The sequence below is a fragment of the Salvelinus alpinus genome, chromosome 22, assembly GCF_045679555.1.
Source record: "Salvelinus alpinus chromosome 22, SLU_Salpinus.1, whole genome shotgun sequence".
NCBI lineage: Eukaryota > Metazoa > Chordata > Actinopteri > Salmoniformes > Salmonidae > Salvelinus > Salvelinus alpinus.
In genome coordinates this window covers 22,302,653-22,326,079 of record NC_092107.1, presented here as the reverse complement: position 1 = coordinate 22,326,079, position 23,427 = coordinate 22,302,653, and the positions used below count along the sequence as shown (strand labels likewise).

Sequence of the window (23,427 nt, the reverse complement as noted above, 5' to 3'; positions counted from 1 at the left end):
GGAGGTGGAAACATCATTCTTTGGGGATGCTTTTCTGCAAAGGGGACAGGACGACTGCACCGTATTGAGGGGAGGATGGATGGGGCCATGTATCGCGAGATCTTGGCCAACAACCTCCTTCCCTCAGTAAGAGCATTGAAGATGGGTCGTGGCTGGGTCTTCCAGCATGACAACGACACGAAGCACACAGCCATGGCAACTAAGGAGTGGCTCCGTAAGAAGCATCTCAAGGTCCTGGAGTGGCCTAGCCAGTCTCCAGACCTGAACCCAATAGAAAATCTTTGGAGGGAGCTGAAACTCCGTATTGCCCAGCGACAGCCCCGAAACCTGAAGGATCTGGAGAAGGTCTGTAGGGAGGAGTGGGCCAAAATCCCTGCTGCAGTGTGTGCAAACCTAGTCAAGAACTACAGGAAACGTATGATCTCTGTAATTGCAAACAAAGGTTTCTGTACCAAATATTAAGTTCTGCTTTTCTGATGTATCAAATACTTATGTCATGCAATAAAATGCAAATTAATTACTTAAAAATCATACAATGTGATTTTCTGGATTTTTTCCGTCTCTCATAGTTGAAGTGTACCTATGATAAAAATTACAGACCTCTACATGCTTTGTAAGTAGGAAAACCTGCAAAATCGGCAGTGTATCAAATACTTGTTCTCCCCACTGTATATCGACGGAATTAATCGAACAAAAGGACCATTTGTGATGTTTATGGGACATATTGGAGTGCCAACAACAGAAGCTCGACAAAGGTAAGGCATGAATTATATTTTTATTTCTGTGTTTTGTGTCGCCCCTGCAGGGTTGAAATATGCTTCTCTCTCTGTTTACTATGGTGCAATCCTCAGATAATAGCATTGTTTGCTTTCGCCGAAAAGCCTATTTGAATTCTGACATGTTGGCTGGATTCCCAACCAGTGTAGCTTTAATTTGGTATCTTTCATGTGTGATTTAACTTCTTGAGAATACAGGGGGTGCTATTTTGCCATTAGCATAATTTGCTCTACAGATTAAACTGCCTCTTATTCAATTATTGCTCTTACTATATGCATATAAATAATACCATTGGAAAGAAAACAATCTCTAGTTTCTAAAACCTATGACCAGAAACACACTTCATTCGCCTTCCTCTGGGTGTCAAGAGGACGTCAGAGGAGAAATTCTTTGTTTATCTGGTACTGACGTGAAATAAGACCTATTTCTTTGGCGTGACCGACAACTTCCGGTTTTCTGATTCGCACGAGTTGGAGCTGCGATTGTGTACTGTTTTTCTGGCGTTATGGATGAAAACTATCTCCGTGTCGAATTTTGTTTGATACATGTGACCATATCATCGTAATGTATGTTTTTTCAATATAGTTTAATCAGATTATTTGAATTTTTTCGGGAGTTTTGTGGTGTTCCGTTGTCTGATTTTATTTACGTTTGAGAGATCCGTGCCACTCGACCAGTACCTGTGCTAAATGGAGTGGGAAAGGAACAATTCTGAACGGAACCAACGACTCATCTTGACAAAGGACACTTTGATCAACATTCTGATGAAAGATCAGCCATAGTAAGACCCAATTTACGATGTTATATCATATCTGTTGTGCATGTGAACTGGCCGTGGGCGCCTAGCCGAATCTGCCTGGTATAGCTATGCTAATTTAGCGCTACATTTTGTTTTCGTTATAAAACATTTAATAAATCTGAAATATTGTTTGGATTCACCAGATGTTGGGCTTTCAATATCTGTACGCTGTGTATTTTTCTGAAATGTTTTAAGATGAGTAATTCGTTATATGACGTTGGTCTCTGTAATTGTTCTGGCTGGGTCAGCACTATTTCAGATTGCAGCTGCAATGTAGAACTGTGATTTATACCTGAAAAATGCACATTTTTCCCCAAAAAAACTATGCTATACCATAAATATGTTATCAGACTGTCATCTTATGAAGTTGTTTCTTGGTTAGTGGCTATATATATTTTTATTTAGTCGAATTAGTGATAGCTACTGACGCAGGAAAAAACTATTGGGAGTAAAAAAATCGTGTCCTTTGCTAACGTGGTTAGCTAATAGATTTACATATTGTGTCTTCCCTGTAAAACATTTAAAAAATCTGAAATGGTGGCTTTATTCACAAGACCTGTATCTTTCATCTGGTGTCTTGGACTTGTGATTTAATGATATTTAGATGCTACAAGTTACTTGTGACGCTATGCTAGCTATGCTACTCAGTGGGGGAAGTTAATGAAAGTTTGATTTATTTGAATATGGCGCTCTGCATTTTCTCTGGCTTTTGGCCAAGTGAGACAGTAGCGTCCCGCCTAAACTCAGATTTTTTGATATAAATATGAACTTTACCGAACAAAACATACATGTATTGTGTAACATGAAGTCCTATGAGTGTCATCTGATGAAGATCATCAAAGGTTAGTGATTCATTTTATCTCTATTTCTGCTTTTTGTTACTCCTCTCTTTGGCTGGAAAAATGGCTGTGTTTTTCTGTGGCTATGTACTGACCTAACATAATCGTTTGGTGTGCTTTCGCCGTAAATCCTTTTTGAAATCAGACATGTTAGCTGGATTCACAACAAGTGTAGCTTTAATTTGGTGCCTTTCATGTGTGATTTCATGAAAGTTAGATTTTTATAGTAATTTATTTGAATTTGGCGCTCTGCATTTTTACTGGCTTTTGGCCAAGTGGGACGTTAGCGTCCCACATATCCCAGAGAAGTTAACAAACAGATCACCAACCATTTCGAATCCCACCGTACCTTCTCCGCAATGCAATCTGGTTTCCGAGCTGGTCATGGGTGCACCTCAGCCACGCTCAAGGTCCTATCATAACCGCCATCGATAAGAGACATTACTGTGCAGCTGTATTCATCGACCTGGCTAGGGCTTTCGACTCTGTCAATCACCACATTCTTATCGGCAGACTCAACAGCTTTGGTTTCTCTAATGACTGCCTCGCCTGGTTCAACAACTACTTCTCAGACAGAGTTCAGAGTGTCAAATTGGTGGGCCTGTTGTCCGGACCTCTGGCAGTCTCTATGGGGGTGCCACAGGGTTCAATCCTCGGGCCGACTCTTTTCTCTGTATCGATCAATGTTGTCGCTCTTGCTGCTGGTGATTCTCTGATCCACCTCTACGCAGACGACACCATTCTGTATACTTCTGGCCCTTCTTTGGACACTGTGTTAGCGTCTCACCTACCCTAGAGAAGTTAACGTCCCACCAGGCCAACATCCGGTGAAACTGCAGAGAGCTAACATTTTAAATACACCATTCGTTGTATTAAACATTCTTGTAAATACATGTATCTTTCATCATTTAAAAGATGAACGTCTTATTAATCCAGCCGCTGTGTCAGATTTCAAAAAGGTTTACTGCAAAAGCAAACATGCGATTTTCTGAGGACGGCGCCCCACACAAGTATTACTAGCATTTTCCAACCAAGCATTAGCGTCACGAAAGTCAGAAATAACAATAAAATAAATCGCTTACCATTGAAGATCTTCCTCTGGTGGCAATGCCAAGTGTCCTAACTACACAGTGAATGTTCGTTTTGTTTGATAAAATCCATTTTTATAGCCTAACACGAAACATTCGTAAACCGGTTGCGTCGTGATTTCCGTCTCATTCAACTTTGGACGAAGCGTTCATGGTAATTACACACACTAAACAAACGTTTATCCAGTCATGGTTGGTTTCATTGCAATCCTCTGGTTGTTACAACCATACATGATGGCTCTTTTCCCGGGACGTATTGACCGAAACAAACCAATTTGAAGACACCAATCAATGACCTCATTGCGCACCAATGGTAGGACCGGTCTATCGTTGATTGACTGTATTTTGGCCCAATGACCACTGATCATCTTGAAATCTAGCTTGGAAGATAGCCAATGAGCTGAGGTAAACGGCAATATGTAATGGTTATACGTTTGAAGACCAGCCTTTGTCGTAAACTCTGGCGTAAAAGAGGTTCATTCGCCATTGCAAATCCTACTTGACGGAGCCTCGAGTGTAACGCATAGCAGTACATATTCAATAGCATTTAACAAGTTTATATATTTAAATTATGGCGAATAAATCAGGAAAAGCTAAAACAAAGTCTAGGTATACAGATTTAACCCAAATTATAGAGGAAATTGATAGAGACAGCCCCCCGTCTCACAGCTAGCCTTCAGGGAGCTGCTCATCCAGGAGCTTGCTAGCTACAGCAAGTCCACTGCAGTACCTTCTGCTCCAACCAGGGGTGTTCACCTGCCCAGATTCATCTCTGCAGGCATGAATGTGCCTCAGGGGAAAAAGGGCACAGTAGGGAGACGTCGTTGTGCGCTTTGTCACAGGAAATGCCCCATCACCTGCACCACCACCTGTTCAGTAAGCCTCTGCTTTACAGCAGAAAGAGACTGCTATGGGCCATGGCACTAGCAGCACAATATTGTGTAGAGGACTGAGGGTCTTCACAATATTGTAAATAGAAAATGTGTAAATAGTTACCCTTGTTATTTGTTTGTTTATTATTATTTATTTAAATAATTTTTTTCATATATATATACAGTGGGGAGAACAAGTATTTGATACACTGCCGATTTTGCAGGTTTTCCTACTTACAAAGCATGTAGAGGTCTGTCATTTTTATCATAGGTACACTTCAACTATGAGAGACGGAATCTAAAACAAAAATCCAGAAAATCACATTGTATGATTTTTAAGTAATTAATTTGCATTTTATTGCATGACATAAGTATTTGATACATCAGAAAAGCAGAACTTAATATTTGGTACAGAAACCTTTGTTTGCAATTACAGAGATCATACGTTTCCTGTAGTTCTTGACTAGGTTTGCACACACTGCAGCAGGGATTTTGGCCCACTCCTCCCTACAGATCTTCTCCAGATCCTTCAGGTTTCGGGGCTGTCGCTGGGCAATACGGACTTTCAGCTCCCTCCAAAGATTTTCTATTGGGTTCAGGTCTGGAGACTGGCTAGGCCACTCCAGGACCTTGAGATGCTTCTTACGGAGCCACTCCTTAGTTGCCATGGCTGTGTGTTTCGTGTCGTTGTCATGCTGGAAGACCCAGCCACGACCCATCTTCAATGCTCTTACTGAGGGAAGGAGTTTGTTGGCCAAGATCTCGCGATACATGGCCCCATCCATCCTCCCCTCAATACGGTGCAGTCGTCCTGTCCCCTTTGCAGAAAAGCATCCCCAAAGAATGATGTTTCCACCTCCATGCTTCACGGTTGGGATGGTGTTCTTGGGGTTGTACTCATACTTCTTCTTCCTCCAAACACGGCGAGTGGAGTTAGACCAAAAAGCTCTATTTTTGTCTCATCAGACCACATGACCTTCTCCCATTCCTCCTCTGGATCATCCAGATGGTCATTGGCAAACTTCAGACAGGCCTGGACATGCACTGGCTTAAGCAGGGGGACCTTGCGTGCGCTGCAGGATTTTAATCCATGACGGCGTAGTGTGTTACTAATGGTTTTCTTTGAGACTGTGGTCCCAGCTCTCTTCAGGTCATTGACCAGGTCCTGCCGTGTAGTTCTGGGCTGATCCCTCACCTTCCTCATGATCATTGATGCCCCACGAGGTGAAATCTTGCATGGAGCCCCAGACCGAGGGTGATTGACCGTCATCTTGAACTTCTTCCATTTTCTAATAATTGCGCCAACAGTTGTTTCCTTCTCACCAAGCTGCTTGCCTATTGTCCTGTAGCCCATCCCAGCCTTGTGCAGGTCTACAATTTTATCCCTGATGTCCTTACACAGCTCTCTGGTCTTGGCCATTGTGGAGAGGTTGGAATCTGTTTGATTGAGTGTGTGGACAGGTGTCTTTTATACAGGTAACGAGTTCAAACAGGTGCAGTTAATACAGGTAATGAGTGGAGAACAGGAGGGCTTCTTAAAGAAAAACTAACAGGTCTGTGAGAGCCGGAATTCTTACTGGTTGGTAGGTGATCAAATACTTATGTCATGCAATAAAATGCAAATTAATTATTTAAAAATCATACAATGTGATTTTCTGGATTTTTGTTTTAGATTCCGTCTCTCACAGTTGAAGTGTACCTATGATAAAAATTACAGACCTCTACATGCTTTGTAAGTAGGAAAACCTGCAAAATCGGCAGTGTATCAAATACTTGTTCTCCCCACTGTATATATTTATTTTTTGGGGGTGTGTTAGAATAGCATTTATGTATTTTGTATATAGTTCTTTCCTTAAAAATGTATCACTGTACCAATTCGGCCACTTGGGTACATTTGTGTGGGACACCTGGGTGACTTCATGCTCAATGTCATGTAGCTCGCTCATTTTTGAAGTTATCTGTCTAAAACTTTGCTCAGCTATTGTTGCCATCTTATGTTCTTCATTCAAATCATCCACAGCATCCTATCTGTATGTTTGCTGTTCTTGGTCATTTGAAAGATGATGCAGCAACAATAAAAGATCTGTATGTTATATTCTCTTATATTCAATTCACATTTCCACAAAATTCAGACTGTTTCCTTTCAAATGATACCAAGAATATGCATATCCTTGCTTCTGAGCCTGAGCTACAGGCAGTTAGATTAGGGTATGTCTTTAGGTGGAAATTGAGAAGAAGGGGGGATACCCCAAAGAAGTTAACTAACCTCCAGATGGGCTTCAATGCCATACAACTCTCCTTCCGTGGCCTCCAACTGCTCTTAAATGCAAGCAAAACTAAATGCATGCGCTTCAAACGATCGCTACCCACACCTGCCCGCCCATCCAGCATCACTACTCTGGACGGTTCTGACTTAGAATATGTGGACAACTATAAATACCTAGGTTTCTGGTTAGACTGTAAACTAGAATTGGCTTCCTATTTCGCAACAAAGCATCCTTCACTCATGCTGCCAAACAAACCCTCGTAAAACTGTCTATCCTACCGATCCTTGACTTCGGTGTCATTTACAATATAGCCTCCAACAATCTACTCAGCAAATTGGATGCTGTCTATCGCAGTGCCACCCGTTTTGTCACCAAAACCCCATATACTACCCACGACTGCGACTTGTACGTTCTCGTTGGCTGGCCCTCGCTTCATATTCGTCGCCAAACCCACTGGCTCCAGGTCATCTATAAGTCTTTGCTAGGTAAAGCCCTGCCTTATCTCAGCTAACTGGTCACCATAGCAGCACCCACCCGTAGCACGCGCTCCAGCAGGTATATTTCACTGGTCACCCCCAAAGCCAATTCCTCCTTCGGCCGCCTTTCCTTCCAGTTCTCTGCTGCCAATGACTGGAATGAACTGCAAAAATCACTGAAGCTGGAGACTCATATGTCCCTCATTAGCTTTAAGCACCAGCTGTCAGAGCAGCTCACAGATCACTGCACCTGTACATAGCTCATCTGTAAATAGCCCATCCAACTACCTCATCCCCATACTGTTATTTATTTTGCTCATTTTCACCCCAGTATCTCTACTTGCACACTCATCTTCTGCACATCTATCACTCCAGTGTTTAATTGCTATACTGTAATTATTTCGCCACTATGACCTATTTATTGCCTTACCTCCCTTATCCTCCCTTGACTGTGTTTGTTGTTTGTTTACTCCATGTGTAACTCTGTTTTTGTTTGTGTCACACTGCTTTGCTTTATCTTGGCCAGTTCGCAGTTGTAAATGAGAAAAATGTTTTAAAAAATATTAATAAATTGCGATGACACAACAGTGGTAGGCCTGATCACCGACAACGACGAGACAGCTTATAGGGAGGAGGTCAGAGACCTGGCCGTGTGGTGCCAGGACAACAACCTCTCCCTCAATGTGATCAAGACAAAGGAGATGATTGTAGACTACAGGAAAAGGAGGACCGAACATGCCCCCCATTCTCATCAACGGGGCTGTAGTGGAGCAGGTTGAGACCTTCAAGTTCCTTGGTGTCCACATCACCAACAAACTAACATGGTCCAAGCACACCAAGACAGTCGTGAAGAGGGCATAACAAAAACCTATTCCCCCTCAGGAGACTGAAAAGATTTGGCATGGGTCCTCAGAGCCTCAAAAGGTTCTACAGCTGCACCATCGAGAGCATCCTGACTGGTTGCATCACTGCCTGGTATGGCAACTGCTCGGCCTCCAACTGCAAGGCACTACAGAGGATAGTGCGTACGGCCCAGTAAATCACTTGCTGCCATCCAGGACCTCTATACCAGGCAGTGTCAGGGGAAGGCCCTAAAAATTGTCAAAGACTCCAGCCACCCTAGTCATAGACCGTTCTCTCTGCTACCGCACGGCAAGTCTAAGTCCAAGAGGCTTCTAAACAACTTCTACCCCTAAGCAATAAGACTCCTGAACATCTAATCAAATGGCTACCCAGACTATTTGCATTGCCCCCCCTTTTACACCACTGCTCTCTGTTATTATCTATGCATAGTCACTTTAATAACTCTACCATTCATATACTTATTACCTCGACTTACCGGTGCCCACGCACATTGACTCTGTACTGGTACTGCTGCTCTTTAACTACTTACTACTTGTTACTTTTATTTCTTATTCTTATTTGTATTTTTTAAACTGCATTGTTGGTTAGGGGCTTGTAAGTAAGCATTTCACTGTAAGGTCTACACCAGTTGTGTTCTGCTCATGTGACAAATAACATTTGATTTGATATTCTGCAAAGCTAGATTTTTTCCAACAGTCAAATAAAATGACAGAATAGTTTTGATGTACTTTAAAAGGAACGTAGTGTGAAAACTTACTAATCACTAACAAGTGGACTCCCCTCCAAACTGTGCACATTAATCACACTGATTAAAGACACTAATTAGACATTGCTATGGCATGTTCGACTGAATATCAGCCTGTATATTTTCCATTATCAAAAAATGACAAATGCACATACTCATAGCTATCATATCACCTTCCAGAAATATATATTCAACCAGCAACTCCAAACACAGTCATGTGAAAGATTATGCATAATATGACAAACATTAATGAAAATGTAATGAAATTAAATGACATGGATGAAATAGATATTGAGATATGAAAAAAATGCATTTATTCAGATAAATATTTACATATGAAAGTATACAAAATGAGACAATGCGAGACCCTTTCAAAAGAGCATTTAACAGAATGCAAAACAAATGGATGAATGGTTTCTCACTCACAAAAAGGAAACAAAACGACAGTGTAATAATGGAACAATGGTGTGTGTGTGGGCGGGCGTGCGTATGTCACATATATGCTATGCCATTCTGTATTCTAAGTGCGAGTTGCGTCTCCACTATGTTATTATGCTCGCTATGTGTCTATAACTATATTCTTCAGTGGTATAACGTTACTATCTTGGCTCTGTAGCTTGTCTTTAATCCTTCTGACAGGTAGCTCCACCCGGAGTCGCTTCCAGAACCTAGAGGACAGATCGCTGGATTTGTCCCCTTGCCATCGGACCAACGCCAGGGCTACTCTCGCTTGCCTCAGCTCGCGCACCCAGCCGTCCCGCCTCAAGGGCTTATACTGGACCAGGATGACCCGCAGATGTCCACCCCACGCCATGCTGTCTAGCCCTGCCTTGAGCTCCAGCAGGGCCTGGGTCCCCTGGAGGCCATATCCTGGGCTGAGCACCACCAGGACGCGGCGACTGCGGCCCACAAAGGTCAGCGTCTCGTCAGTGATGGCTGGGAAGGGGATCACACCATTCTCACTCAGTAACACAGCGCTTCTGAGGGGGTCGGCCTGAGCAAGGCGCTATGCAGATTCACTAATCTTGATCACATAACGAGGAGTCATTCGGGATGCAAGATGATTTGTAGATCAGTGATTCAGCACAGCGCCTTCATTCAGGCCAATCCTCCGAATCCTCTAATGGTAATAGCATGTGTCATTGTTAGGGCCAGGGGAGGTTTGCTGACCATGTGACATGACCAGGGAAAACACCGGGCCCTGGTTGTAGGCTATTAGAGAGTTTTTCCTGGTCAGGTTGTGGTCAGGAAAATCTCCGGTCTGTAATCATCTCCCTCACAATTCCTACCCACTGGTTTATTCTTACACACTGTTCCCCTTTCTCTCATACACTCCTCATACCGCTGTTGTACTGTTCCATACTGATATCAATGCCTGAAGATAGACCATACTCACTCCCTCCAGGAAGGCTGTCCCTGTCGAAGATGCAGACGGTATAGCCCAGCTCATTCTCCAGGACCCTGCGGAGTGTGAAGAGAACAAATTGCTCCTCCTCGCTATTCCTCGCGTACGAGATGTAGATGTCATACTCCTTGTCGTCTGAATGAGGGAGAAGGCAGAAACATAGTAAGAGACATTCAGAGATGTCATTATTAGGGTCAGGAGCTACACTTTCTTGGCCAGGTCAAGTGGTCAGGAAAAACGAATGGCAATAGTCGGTTATTCTTAGCAAGGTCTGTCTGTACAGTAGGTGTCCCACCTGTACAGCGTTCGTCGGTTCCAAACCAGGAGCGATAGAGCAGCAGCAGCTCCAGCCAGAAGATGTGGTAGACCACGAACAGCACCAGCATCAGGAACAGAGTCACGCCCAGGCCACAGCCCAGCTCCACGGATGGCAGGTACACTGAAAATTCATTCGAGAATTGGGTGCCTCGGGTCTGGCCTAGTCGGTAACACCATCACCTGCAGCATATACTGTACCACTGTTCAAGGCGACATCTTCACAGTGCAAAAGAATTGTGCAAAGTGCGAAAAATAGCATAAACCTAATTGTTTATTTAACCTACTCTATATTTAGGCAGGTGATTCCCATTGAGGCCAATGTCGCAGTATGATTTAACAAGAATTTTGTAAACCGAGCAATACATCTATAGTTTCCTCTTTTTATAAAGCACATTGTTGAAGAGAAAGTTGAAAATGTAATCACGCTGATCACAACGAGGTTTATTGTAATTTTAGCACTTTGCACAATTATTTTGCACTACGAAAATGTTGCCCTCAGTCCTGTGGTAGCCTTAAATAAAATCCAAACCCTCCGACCTGTATGTCTCATCCTGCTCTCCCTCACTGTTATGCCTGCTTATCCCCCCCCCAAAAAAAATCATAAAAAATGGGAAAGGCCTGTGTGATAGAGCCAACTCTTCTAGGCTACAGGATTGGTGTGACCTGCACTCACTGGAAAAACTATTGATAATGATAATATACGGTACTTTGTTTGTTAATTCTTTAGAGCCTAAGATGTTGGGGGGGGGGGGGGCTATGCTGACATATGGAATTGTTTTAAGATGGTCATACTATGGACCATTTAGCTTGTTTGTTTTAATTCAATTTTTATTTTTACACATTTAACCCCTTTTTTTGGGTAGGCACAAAACTAACCTTCATAATTCCATATTTTAGTTTTTACAGATACTGGTTACCTTCAGACGAGTCCCATGACACAATCTCATCTTTCCACAGTGCAGGCCCATTCATTTGTAGCCCGAACGGTTCGGACACTACCAAACAGAAGTTGGCAAATAGACGGTGCCGACTACCAACTTCAGATATCTGTAGCTTAAACTGACGAATTTTTAATGGGAATTGTTTTATTATGTCACTTAGATTGATGCACCTTTCACACGAGTCATTGCAGCCCAATGTGCTTCACAAGTTATTGCTTGAAATAATAAAACACTAAAGCATGTAGCATGTAAAAATAAAACAAAAAACAGAGCAAGATATAAAACAATGGTATACAAATAATACTAAAAGGAAACAATGAGAATTTATCAAATGTAAAAGCATTAAAACAGAATATTGATATATTGATTTTTTTAAAGAATGTTACACTAAACAGTCCAAACCTCTGCAGAGATGAAGTTTTTTTTTTTATTCTATCATGGAAACGATCGGTGGTGGAAATTCAAATAATGAGGAGAGGCAAAGCCAATAATCAATCAACGTATTACTTTTATTAAAAACGTATTATAATGAGGAGGCTGGTCGCACCCCCCATGCAGGTGAAATGGAGTGAGAGCCCCCTGTGCAAAAAGTACAGGAGCATTTATATAGTCAAACTACCCCATGCAAGCATCTGCAAACACGTGACCCTGTGTATGTGTGTGTGTGTGTGTGTGTGTGTGTGTGTGTGTGTGTGTGTGTGTGTGTGTGTGTGTGTGTGTGAGAGGAGACAACTGGGTGAAAAGGTTGCCTCAGTCTGTTACAACTGAGTGAGAACAATCGGGGCCAGAATGACAGGAAGTCACTCCAGACATACTTCCTCTAACAATAGCTCAACGGTTACCACAATTTGGGCAAGCAAGTGCCTTTGACTTTCGGCCCAGATTATGTTTGGTCGTACTGGTCACACACAAAACATGAATCTTTCGCCCAGAAACGGGCTCCAAACAGAACAATAGCTATATCATTGGTGTGCAGGATATAACATTTAACTCTGTCTCCAGTTAACTTAAGAGGAGCCAGTCAGTTTCTGTCAAGTCTTGGCTGAGTGCCCAGACATCACGGGGTCATTCTACACACACAGAACAGTTAGAACAGGCCTCTATTAAGGCACGCACACACACTTTTCTATCTATATGACTTTGTTAAAAGAAACTAACTCAAGCCCAATGCCTAGGCTTAAAAACAGATATTTTAGTACAAAAGCATTAGTAACGTTTAACAGAAAACGTCCTCACGGATCACACAACAGTCCACAAGATCAACCGCGGAGCACTAGCGACACACCACTTTCCCCATCGTGACTAATACGATATCCAGCACATTTCCACACAAATGATCAACAAATGTCATATTGTAAATGTCACATGCTATGCTCTGTGGTGTTTTAAATCATTCCTCACCCTCCTCTTCGAGCACTGCCCTGCGGGTCGCTACACCTCGGCCGTTGCGTCCAGAGCAGTTGTATTCTCTGGTCAGGTCCTCTGAGCTGAAGTCCTGGATGCGGAGCACATTCTCAACTGTCCAGTCCTCAAAATAATTCAACACCACCCTGTAGGATAGAGAGATGAGGGGAGGGAAGGGAAAAATTGGACAGAGGTAACAGAAGAATGAGAGGAGAGGATAGATAGAAACAAACAAAATAACTGTATAAAAGAATAGAGAAGAATAGCAATGAGAAGATAAAGTAACAGAAGAGGATGAGACTTACCTAGAAGTGAATGAGATGCGGGGATCAGCTAGCTGATCTACAGTCTTCCCATCGATGGTCCACCAGGTCTCCCTGGGTCCTTCCAGGTAGGGCAATAACACCCTGCATGTGAGATTCACCTCTGACCCTGCAACAGTCACCACGGCGATCAATTCTGCTGCATTACCATGGGAACTGTCTACTGTGCTACCATGACAATATCACCCAATCTCATCAACTCACAAAAAAATGCAAGTAGCATTCTGTGAAATGGTATTGATTGTACTCGATTGCCAGTAATCAAATAAATGTGGAACTGTCAGTTTGGTCTGCACCCTGTGATGGGAAATATTATTATTGGCACAATCAAAGAACAGCTAAACGGGTACAACACTCTACACTAACTTGTGCAACAAATATAACCTAAAACAAAGCACACTGGGAAATATGTTAAATGAGGCCCAGAAGTCACAAGACCATTTATTTTATTTTATTTATTTAACCAGGAAGGGCTCATTGAGATTTAAAATCTCTTTTTCAAGAGCGTCCTGGCCAAGATAGGCAGCACCAAGTCATTACAAAAATTACAGACAGACAACATGAAAAACTACAAGTAATCTAGTAAAAACCATTGAATTCACAAGAGTATAACAATATCAAAAACAGCAAATTAAAAACATTGACAGGTCAGGGAATCAGCCTCAAAATCCTTCATCAGTGATTTAAAAACACCAATCGGGACAAGTTCTTCCAGTTTAAAATTATTTTGTAAGGTGTTCCAAGACGATGGCGCAGAGTACATAAAAGACCTTTTACCAAATTCAGTTCGGACATTTGGAACAGTTAGCAGGATAAAGTCTAGCGAACGAAGAGAGTACCCACCACATTTCTGAACAATAAAAATGCCCAAATAAAAAGGTAGTAAACCCAAAATGGCTTTGTAAGTAAAAGTATACCAGTGACTGAGCCTACGAGTGACTAGAGAAGGCCAGCCAACCCTGGTATACAAAGTGCAGTGGTGCGTAAGGGTTTTGCAGTTTAAAATAAATCTCAAAGTGCCATGGTAAAGGGTGTCAATTGATCTCAAACACTGAGCGGAAGCATTCATATATAAAATATCCTCATAGTCTAGTAAAGGCATAAATGTAGCTGATACTAGCCTCCTTCTGGCTTCAAAAGAAAAACAGGCCTTATTCCTAAAATAAAAACCCAATTTCAGCTTAAATTTTTTTGTAAGTTGTTGAATATGCAATTAAAATTCAAAGATATTTATATGAGGTTGCAACCTCAATCTCCTTGCCCTGACAGGTAGTAAGAGGTGAAAGGTTCAGAGGTCTATTTCTTGCATTAGAAAACACCATTAGTTTAGTTTTGTCAGTATTGAGGATAAGCTTCAATTGACACAAGGTATGTTGAACAGTATAAAAAGCATGCACCCACAATTGGTCAATAGGTTGGAAATGTACTGTATTCTATGTGGTGATATTATTCTAACATGTGAAATACAGATATTCTTTCCTCACATATGACAATTTTCACACAATGAAGTGTAATAGGTTGTCAAACGTTTACACTGCATGTTGAGTTAAGTTGAGCCTTGCTGTTAGAAAACAAATCAAAGTATCCAGCTTTTTGCTATCACATACGCATCTCCCCAAACGCACTCAATAATCATTGCCCATCGCAACTTTCAAATTAGTGACAGCCAACACATAAGATCCGTTTATCAAACTTAGTTACAGTAACTTCTAAGTTCTAAAACTGATCTCAAGTCAGTTATTAAAATGTTGGAGATGGAGAGGCCTCGATGTGAGATTCCCCTCTGACCCTGCAACAGTCACTAAGGCGATCAATACTGCTGCATTACCATGGGAACAATGTCTACTGTACTAGATATTGTCACTATGACAATATCACCGCTACAACCATGACTACAACGTTGTCACATTAAACATTTGAATAAAATTAAAATGGAATAGCTAAAACTCTGATGTTGATGATTATAATTTTTTCTATTTATTGAGACAACTCTGTCACAACCATATGCTTAGTATTAATTCTAATTCGATGATCACAACAGCGAAAAGTGGGAAGGGATGGTCTGATCTTCAACTGAATTGTATGACTTGTTAAGGGGACAGGCTTGAATCTGAGTTGAATAAGTTTAACTTGATTTGATTTATCGTAATATGCACTGAGTGTACAAATCATTACGAACACCTTCCTAATATTGAGAAGAACCCCCTTTTGCCCTCAGAACCGCCTAAATTTGTCAGGGCATTGACTTTACAAGGTGTTGAAAGCGTTCCACAGGGATGCTGGCCCATGTTGACTCCAATGCTTCCTACAGTTGTGTCAAGTGGGCTGGATGTCCTTTGGGTGGTGGACTGTTGAGCGTGAAAAACCCAACAGCGTTGCAGTTCTTGACACAAATCGGTGCACCTGGCACCTTACCCCGTTCAAAGGGACTTAAAATCTTTTGTCTTGCCCATTTACCCTCTGAATGGCACACATACACAATCCAATTGTTTCCAGGCTTAAAAATCTTTCTTTAACCTGTCTCCTCCCCATCTACACTGATTGAAGTGGATTTAACAACTGACACTGATAAGGGATCATAGCTGTCACCTGGATTCACCTGGTCAGTCTATGTCATGTGTGTGTGTGTGTATGTACACGCACGTACGCGCGCACACACACACACCCGTTCAAAAGTTTGGGGTCACTTAGAAATGTCCTTGTTTTTGAAAGAAAAGCAAATTTTTTGTACATTAAAATAACATCAAATTGATCAGACATACAGTGTAGACATTGTTAATGTTGTAAATGACTATTGTAGCTGGAAAACACGTCTCAACGTCAACAGTGAAGTGGCGACTCCGGGATGCTGGCCTTCTAGGCAGAGTTCCTCTGTCCAGTGTCTGTGTTATTTTGCCCATCTTAATCTTTTCTTTTTATTGGCCAGTCCGAGATATGGCTTTATCTTTGCAACTCTGCCTAGAAGGTTATTCTGGTTATAGCCAGTTTGCGCTGTTCTGTGAAGTAGGGAGTAGTACACAGCGTTGTATGAGATCTTCAGTTTCTTGGCAATTTCTCGCATGGCATAGCCTTCATTTCTCAGAACAAGAATAGACTGATGAGTTTCGGAAGAAAGGTCTTTGTTTCTGGCCATTTTGAGCCTGTAATCGAACCCACAAATGCTGATGCTCCAGATACTCAACTAGTCTAAAGAAGGCCAGTTTTATTGCTTCTTTAAATCAGCACAACAGTTTTAAGCTGTGCTAACATAATTGCAAAAGTGTTTTATAATGATCAATTATCCTTTTAATATGAAAAACCTGGATTAGCTAACACAACGTGCCATTGGAACACAGGAGCGATGGTTGCAGATAACGGGCCTCTGTACGTCAATGTAGATATTACCTAAAAAAAAAATCTGCTGTTTCCACCTACAATAGTAATTTACAAGATTAACAATGTCTACACTGTATTTCTGATCAATTTGATGTCATTTTAAAAATTAGCTTTTCTTTCAAAAACAAGGACATTTCTAAGTGATATATATATACAGTTGAAGTCGGAAGGTTACAAACACCTTAGCCAAATACATTTAAACTCAGTTTTTCACAATTCCTGACATTTAATCCAAGTAAAAATTCCCTGTCTTAGGTCAGTTAGAATCACCACTTTATTTGAAGAATGTGAAATGTCAGAATAATAGTAGAGAGAATAAATTATTTCAGCATTTATTTCTTTCATCACATTCCCAGTGGGTCAGAAGTTTACATACACTTAATTAGTATTTGGTAGCATTGCCTTTAAATTGTTTAACTTGGGTCAAACGTTTCAGGTAGCCTTCCACAACCTTCCCACAATAAGTTGGGTGAATTTTGGCCCATTCCTCCTGACAGAGCTGGTGTAACTGAGTCAGGTTTGTAGGATCCTTGCTCGCACACGCTTTTTCAGTTCTGAACACAACTTTTCTATAGGATTGAGGTCAGGGCTTTGTGATGGCCACTACAATACCTTGACTTTCTTGTCCTTAAGCCATTTTGCCACAACTTTGGAAGTATGCTTGGGGTCATTGTCCGTTTGGAAGACCCATATGTGACCAAGCTTTAACTTCCTGACTGATGTCTTGAGATGTTGCTTCAATATATCCACATAGTTCTCCTGCCTCATGATGCCATCTATTTTGTGAAGTGCACCAGTCCCCCCTGATTTGCACTTTTCGCACCAAAGTACGTTCATCTCTAGGAGACAGAATGAGTCTCCTTCCTGAGCGGTATGACGGCTGCGTGGTCTCATGGTGTTTGTACAGATGAACGTGGTACCTTCAGGCATTTGGAAATTGCTCCCAAGGATGAACCAGACTTGTGGAGGTCTACAATTTTTTTTCAGAGGTCTTCACAAGAAAATCAAAAGAAATCAGCGATGTCAAGCAAAGAGGCACTGAGTTTGAAGGTAGGCCTTGAAATACATCCACAGGTACACCTCCAATTCACTCAAATTATGTCAATTAGCCTATCAGAAGCTTCTAAAGCCATGACATCATTTTCTGGAATTTTCCAAGCTGTTTAAAGGCACAGTCAACTTAGTGTATGTAAACTTCTGACCCACTGGAATTGTGATACAGTGAATTATAAGTTCAATAATGTGTCGGTCAACAATTGTTCGAAAAATGACCTGTGTCATGCACAAAGTACATGTCCTAACCGACTTGTCAAAACTATAGTTTAACTGTGGAGTGGTTTAAAAATGCCTTGTAATGACACCAACCTAAGTGTATGTAAACTTCCGACTTCAACTGTATATATATAGATGCCTAATTGGCATGTTGCTAACTGGTCTGCATAAACCAATAGTTATATATATATATATGCTTTTCAGTATTTCTACATCTTTAGTATGTACACCATTTCTCTCACACATGCTTTGTCATCGTACTGCTGTCAATTCTCCTTTTATCTCTTTCTGTGTCAAGTTGTCTGGATGTCCTTTGTGTGTTGGACCATTATTGATACACACGGGAAACTGTTGAGAGTGAAAAACCCGGCAGTATTGCAGTTCTTGACACAAACCGGTGCGCCTGGCACCTAGTACCATACCCCGTTCAAAGGCACTTAAATCTTTTGTCTTGCTCATTCACCCTCTGAATGGCACACATACACAATCCAATTGTCTCAATGATTAAACATCTTTCTTTAACCTGTCTCCTCCCCTTCATCTACACTGATTGAAGTGACATCAATAAGGGATCATAGCCTTCACCTGCTCAGTCTATGTCATGGAAAGAGTAGTGTTCCTAATGTTTTGTACACTGTGTATATCTTGATCAATATATTGATATGCTGATGTATCTAATAATCTATCTCTACCTACCTTTTTTGACAGGATAGAGTTGCTCCTTGGCAGGGTTGAGTATATTTGGCTGTTTGGGTAAACCACTGGAAGCTGAGAGAAACGCAAAACAGAAATGACGCTCAACTTATTGAAAGTTTGACATCATCATATTGCAATATCAGATATTTATCCATAAAACCTTGACTATGGGAAATATTCAAAAACATATCACTGAATTGCTTTCATGGTCTCAAACATTAACAAAAGGGTGTACAGTGCAACGTTCATAGTTACAAAACATTCAGATAGTTGTGAAAAAGGCCTTACACACTGCGGTTACATTGACCACTCTGGTGAATTTGATGGCTCTTCCTTTGGTCTCATAAGTGACCACACAGTGGTACAGTCCTTGGTAGTGCTCCAACATTACATGGATGACCAGCGTGTCTCCTTTTAACACACGATCGATGTTGAAGTTCCCGAAGGCATTGCACTCCTGCTCAAGGTCAACACAGGGGGGGGGGGGGGGGGGGGGGGGGTAGAGCACAGTAGATCACAGGAGGTTGGTGGCACCTTAATTGGGGATGACAGGCTCGTGATAGTGGCAGGAGTGGAATTAGTGAAATGGTATCAAACACATGGTTTCCATGTGTTTATGCCATTCCATGTGCTCTGTTCTGGCCATTATTATGAGGCGTCCTCCCCTCAGCCGCCTCCACTGGAGTAGATCATCTTTAGTAGAAGAGAGGAACCAAAGAGGTCCATTGACCTTTTGGTCATGTAGTGTATGTCCTGCCATGCTTTGTTAGAGGCTATATTTGTTAGACGCATTAGTGAGACCAACTCCTTGCCCTTGTGGTTAGAGTTTCCGCCCTGCTTGGCACTCAGCATTAAGGAGAAAGGAGATGGGTTGGGAGTAAGTCCCTGCGATAGACTGGCATCCTGTCGTATTGTAACGTGTTGCGTTCCACTTTTACAGTAATTTTATTGTCAACTTTTTTATAGTTGATTCCTCTACAGATTACTCTACAGAGAATTCCGTCACGTGTTTCTACACTGGGTACAAATTGACAATCAACATAAAACAAAGACAATACAATTGTTTATACAACGAGTGGGTCTAATCCTGGATGATGATTGGTTGAAACGGCATTCTAGACGGATGTAATACAACTGTGATGGCCAAAACATAAGATATGTTCAGCAAATTCCAAACTTAAAAAGGTTGATTTTACTTAGAAGGTTCTAAAACTTAACAAAAAACTGTGGCCAAAACATTAGAGTTCTCAAATTTTGTAATCAGTGATGAAACCAGTCAAACTTTATAAATCAGTCTTGAAATGGCACAACGTGGGCTTTAATTTTGAAAATAAAGGAACTTACTGTAATTTACAATTCGGTATCTTAGCTGAACATTTGTTGTTCATTTTACAGCTAACAAATGCAGTAATTTGCTAGACCAGAATGCCTTGAGGTCTACAGAAAACATATTGTAAACTGGTATAGCAGCACATTACTGTATGATTTACTGTAAATAGAAAAATACAGCAATCTGTTACAGTGCTGATTTTCCGGTGTATTGTAATGTTTTTAAAATTGTATAACTGCCTTAATTTTGCTTGACCCCAGGAAGAGTAGCTGCTGCCTTGGCAGCAGGTAATGGGGATCCATAATAAATACAAATATGCGCATATTTGCATATCCCACAATTTAGACTGCCAAACACCTACTTAGACCCAAACATCTCTTCAAAGGAAGTTACTACATATAGTCCAGTTTGTTACATTCTCTATGAAATTGGCTTTTAAATGATGTGTAATTCAAAATAGTGAGCTTTGAAATTTTGTATATATGTTCATTTTAAAGTGGTTAAAATTCATGACATTTCAGTGACACTAGTATGATAAACAAAAAAATATATACATTTTCATCAAGATTGAGATTTTTATGTCAACTTTTTGAAAATACTAATATTAATAGACCAAAATACTAACAACTCTCAAACCTGATAGGTAGATATAATTGTGGTGCCAGGCCCAAATTATAACCAAAAACATGTTTACAACCTAGTATACAATCTGACAACAATGTTTTGAACCCTGGGGTATACTGATGATCGCAGTGCTTTTTAATAAGGAACCTATTTTTTTTAAATTGTATCAAGTAATACACTTTCTTGTACAGCATCCAAGTGACAGTACTGGCCATTCTCCCATATGGTAAATTAAATTAATTGTACACAGACAGACCGAGGGTCACCTTACATGGTACCAGGTGACAGAGTGGCTAGTGTTAGGCAGCTTGATGTCCTCCAGGTCAGGGCAGGTTAGGGTCCTGCCCTCTTGTATGGGCGCGATGACTAGGGTGGGAGGTACAGCAGCCTTCACCTCACAGTTAGGGTCCTGGCCACTTGGCAACACCTCCAGGCGCATGGCAATCTTGGCACACGATGTCCTGTTTCTGAGAGGGGAAAGTACACACACCATGTTAAATCAGACAAACTTTGACTTTTAGGACAAACTTTGATATTGTTGTTCAGGGGGTTTTGGCTCAGGATATGACGCACTTTCTGACCGTCTGACAGATAATGATGATGGGTTCAAAAGATTAAAAGAATGACACATTTTTTATACAAACATCTGCTCATAGACAGGTTTTCTTGGCACTACCAAGCCCAGTCTCCATCCTACCTCAGCATGCAGATGTACTGGCCCGCGTCCTGCGTGGTGGTGGGCTGCAGCCAGAGCTTCTCCCTCTCCTTGCTGAGCCTCTGGTCGGGGTGGTGGAAGTCGATGGGTTGTTCCAGGTCCTGACCTGCAGCCACGTGGTACCACACAAGGTTGAGGCCTGCTGCCTGGACCGAGCTGTAGTTGTAGACAGTGGGGTGGGAGAAGAGAGGGCAGAGAAGACAGCATGCCTCCCCCTCCATCACCCTCACGGCTCCGCCTGACTCGCCCCAGTCGTGGCACTGGATCACTGAGAGGGATAGAGGGATTACTCTAGACAGACAAAAACACACCTCTCTCTCTCACATTGTACCCCACTTCCCATGTTGTATTTAGGAACATTGGGCTTGGAGAAGTGGGATAGGGAGAAGGTGTGAGATGTGCGGCACTCTGCTGATATCGGGGGGCCTGTACTACTGTAGTCCTCATCATATGTTTCTGTAAAGGGGTGGAGGTAGGGGGGCTATGCTGGGCTGCACGACAGTTTGACGGTAATTCCCCTGTCAGATTCACACAGAGAGAGTATTAATCTGACTATGAAAAGAACACCTGCAAGTTTCCGTTTGCAGAGGTCTACACGCACCACACCGACACCCACACACATACACGCACTTTCTTAAACAATACTAACGGGAGATGACATGCACCTGCGAGCTAAAATAAGCTTGTCCCACAAGAATAAACCAGTGATTTAGCTGATATTACATTGATATCAGACGCTCCAACAGATCCATGGAAGATGCCATTTTCATATTCACACATATTCACACATTCATATTCACACGGCTGTAACACATCTGGACAAGAGGAACATCTATGTGAGAATGCTCTTCATTGACTACAGTTTAGCATTCAACACTATTGTTTCCTCCAAGTTTGACACCAAGCTCAGAGCCCTGGGTCCGGACCACACCCTCTGCAACTGAATCCTTGACATCATGAAGGGCAGACCACAGGCTGTGAGGATTGGCAACACCTCCTCCACATTGACACTTAACACAGAGGTCCCCCAAGGTTGTGTCCTCAGCCCTCTGCTATACTTCCTTTTCACCCACAACTGTGTGTCTTTGCACGACACAAACTCCATCATCAAGTTTGCTGACGACACCACGGTTGTAGGCCTGATAACCAACAATGACGAGTCAGCCTATAGAGAGGAGGTAAGTGAAATGGCATTGTGGTGCCAGGACAACAACCTCTCCCTTAAGCCAGTAATTGTTAATTGAGGAGGATCCACATCAAATGGACTGCAGTAGAGAATCAGCAGTTTTATGTTCCTTGGCGTCCACATCACCGAGGACTTGTCATGGACCAACAACACCACTCTTGTCAAGAGGGCACAACAGCGTCTCTACTTCCTGAGGCTGCTGAAGAAATTCAGAATGCCACCCCAGGTCCTCTCCAAAACCTACCGCTGCACCATCGAGAGCATCCTGACCAGTTAGATCACAGTCTGGTAAAGGAATTGCTCTGTCCAGCATTATCACATAGGTGTTCCTTTTGTCCAGGTGGGAAAGGGCAGTGTGGACTGCAATAGAGATTGCATCATCTGTGGATCTGTTGGGGCGGTATGCAAATTGGAGTGGGTCTAGGGTTTCCCGGAAAATGATGTTGATGTGAGCCATGACCAGCCTTTCAAGGCACTTCATGGCTACAGGAGTGCTACGGGTTAGTAGTCATTTAGGCAGGTTACCTTAGTGCTCTTGGGCACAGGGACAGGTTGAAAATGTCAGCGAAGACACTTGCCAGTTGGTCAGCACATGCTTGGAGTAAACGTCCTGGTAATCTGTCTGGCCCTGCGGCCTTGTGAATGTTGACCTGTTTAAAGGTCTTACTCACATCAGCTACGGAGAGCGTTATCACACAGTCGTCCAGAACAGCTAATGCTGTCATGCATGCTTCAGTGTTGCTTGCCTTCGAAGCGAGCATAGAAGTTATTTAGCTCATCTGGTAGGCTCGTGTCACTGGGCAGCTTGCGGCTGTGCTTCCCTTTAATCCGCACCTTAACACACACACACACACACACCTATGGTGACTGTGACACTTATGGTGACCGTATTATTGCCACACCGGCGGTCACGAGTCATGATGGCAGTCAAATTCAGTGTGACCGTTTAGTCATGGTAATTAGGCTTCTCCAAACTCTGATGTTGCTGATGGTTATTAGTTGTTTACCAAACGTGCTAACTGCCTGGTACACAGCACTCTATTGTCCCTCTAATCACTCTGTGTGCAATGCAAATGTAATCAAAAATCTAATCAAACGCTTCATGAGAGAC

The 23,427-nt window shown here is 42.1% G+C and overlaps 1 protein-coding gene across 1 annotated transcript in view; it reads right to left on the bottom strand.

The window, feature by feature from the left end:
• Positions 1-9,018: 9,018 nt before the first annotated feature.
• LOC139549267 (interleukin-1 receptor accessory protein-like) overlaps positions 9,019-23,427 on the bottom strand; it is a 37,652-nt gene continuing 23,243 nt past the window's right edge. Inside the window, exons 3-11 of the mRNA XM_071359533.1 lie at positions 21,113-21,398; positions 20,687-20,882; positions 18,750-18,918; positions 18,462-18,533; positions 13,101-13,227; positions 12,793-12,941; positions 10,428-10,571; positions 10,124-10,267; positions 9,019-9,663 (exon numbers count right to left, since the gene is read on the bottom strand). Of these exons, the coding sequence (XP_071215634.1) occupies positions 9,287-9,663; positions 10,124-10,267; positions 10,428-10,571; positions 12,793-12,941; positions 13,101-13,227; positions 18,462-18,533; positions 18,750-18,918; positions 20,687-20,882; positions 21,113-21,398 (1,664 nt within the window). The 3' untranslated portion in view covers positions 9,019-9,286. The remainder of the gene's footprint in view (positions 9,664-10,123; positions 10,268-10,427; positions 10,572-12,792; positions 12,942-13,100; positions 13,228-18,461; positions 18,534-18,749; positions 18,919-20,686; positions 20,883-21,112; positions 21,399-23,427) is intronic.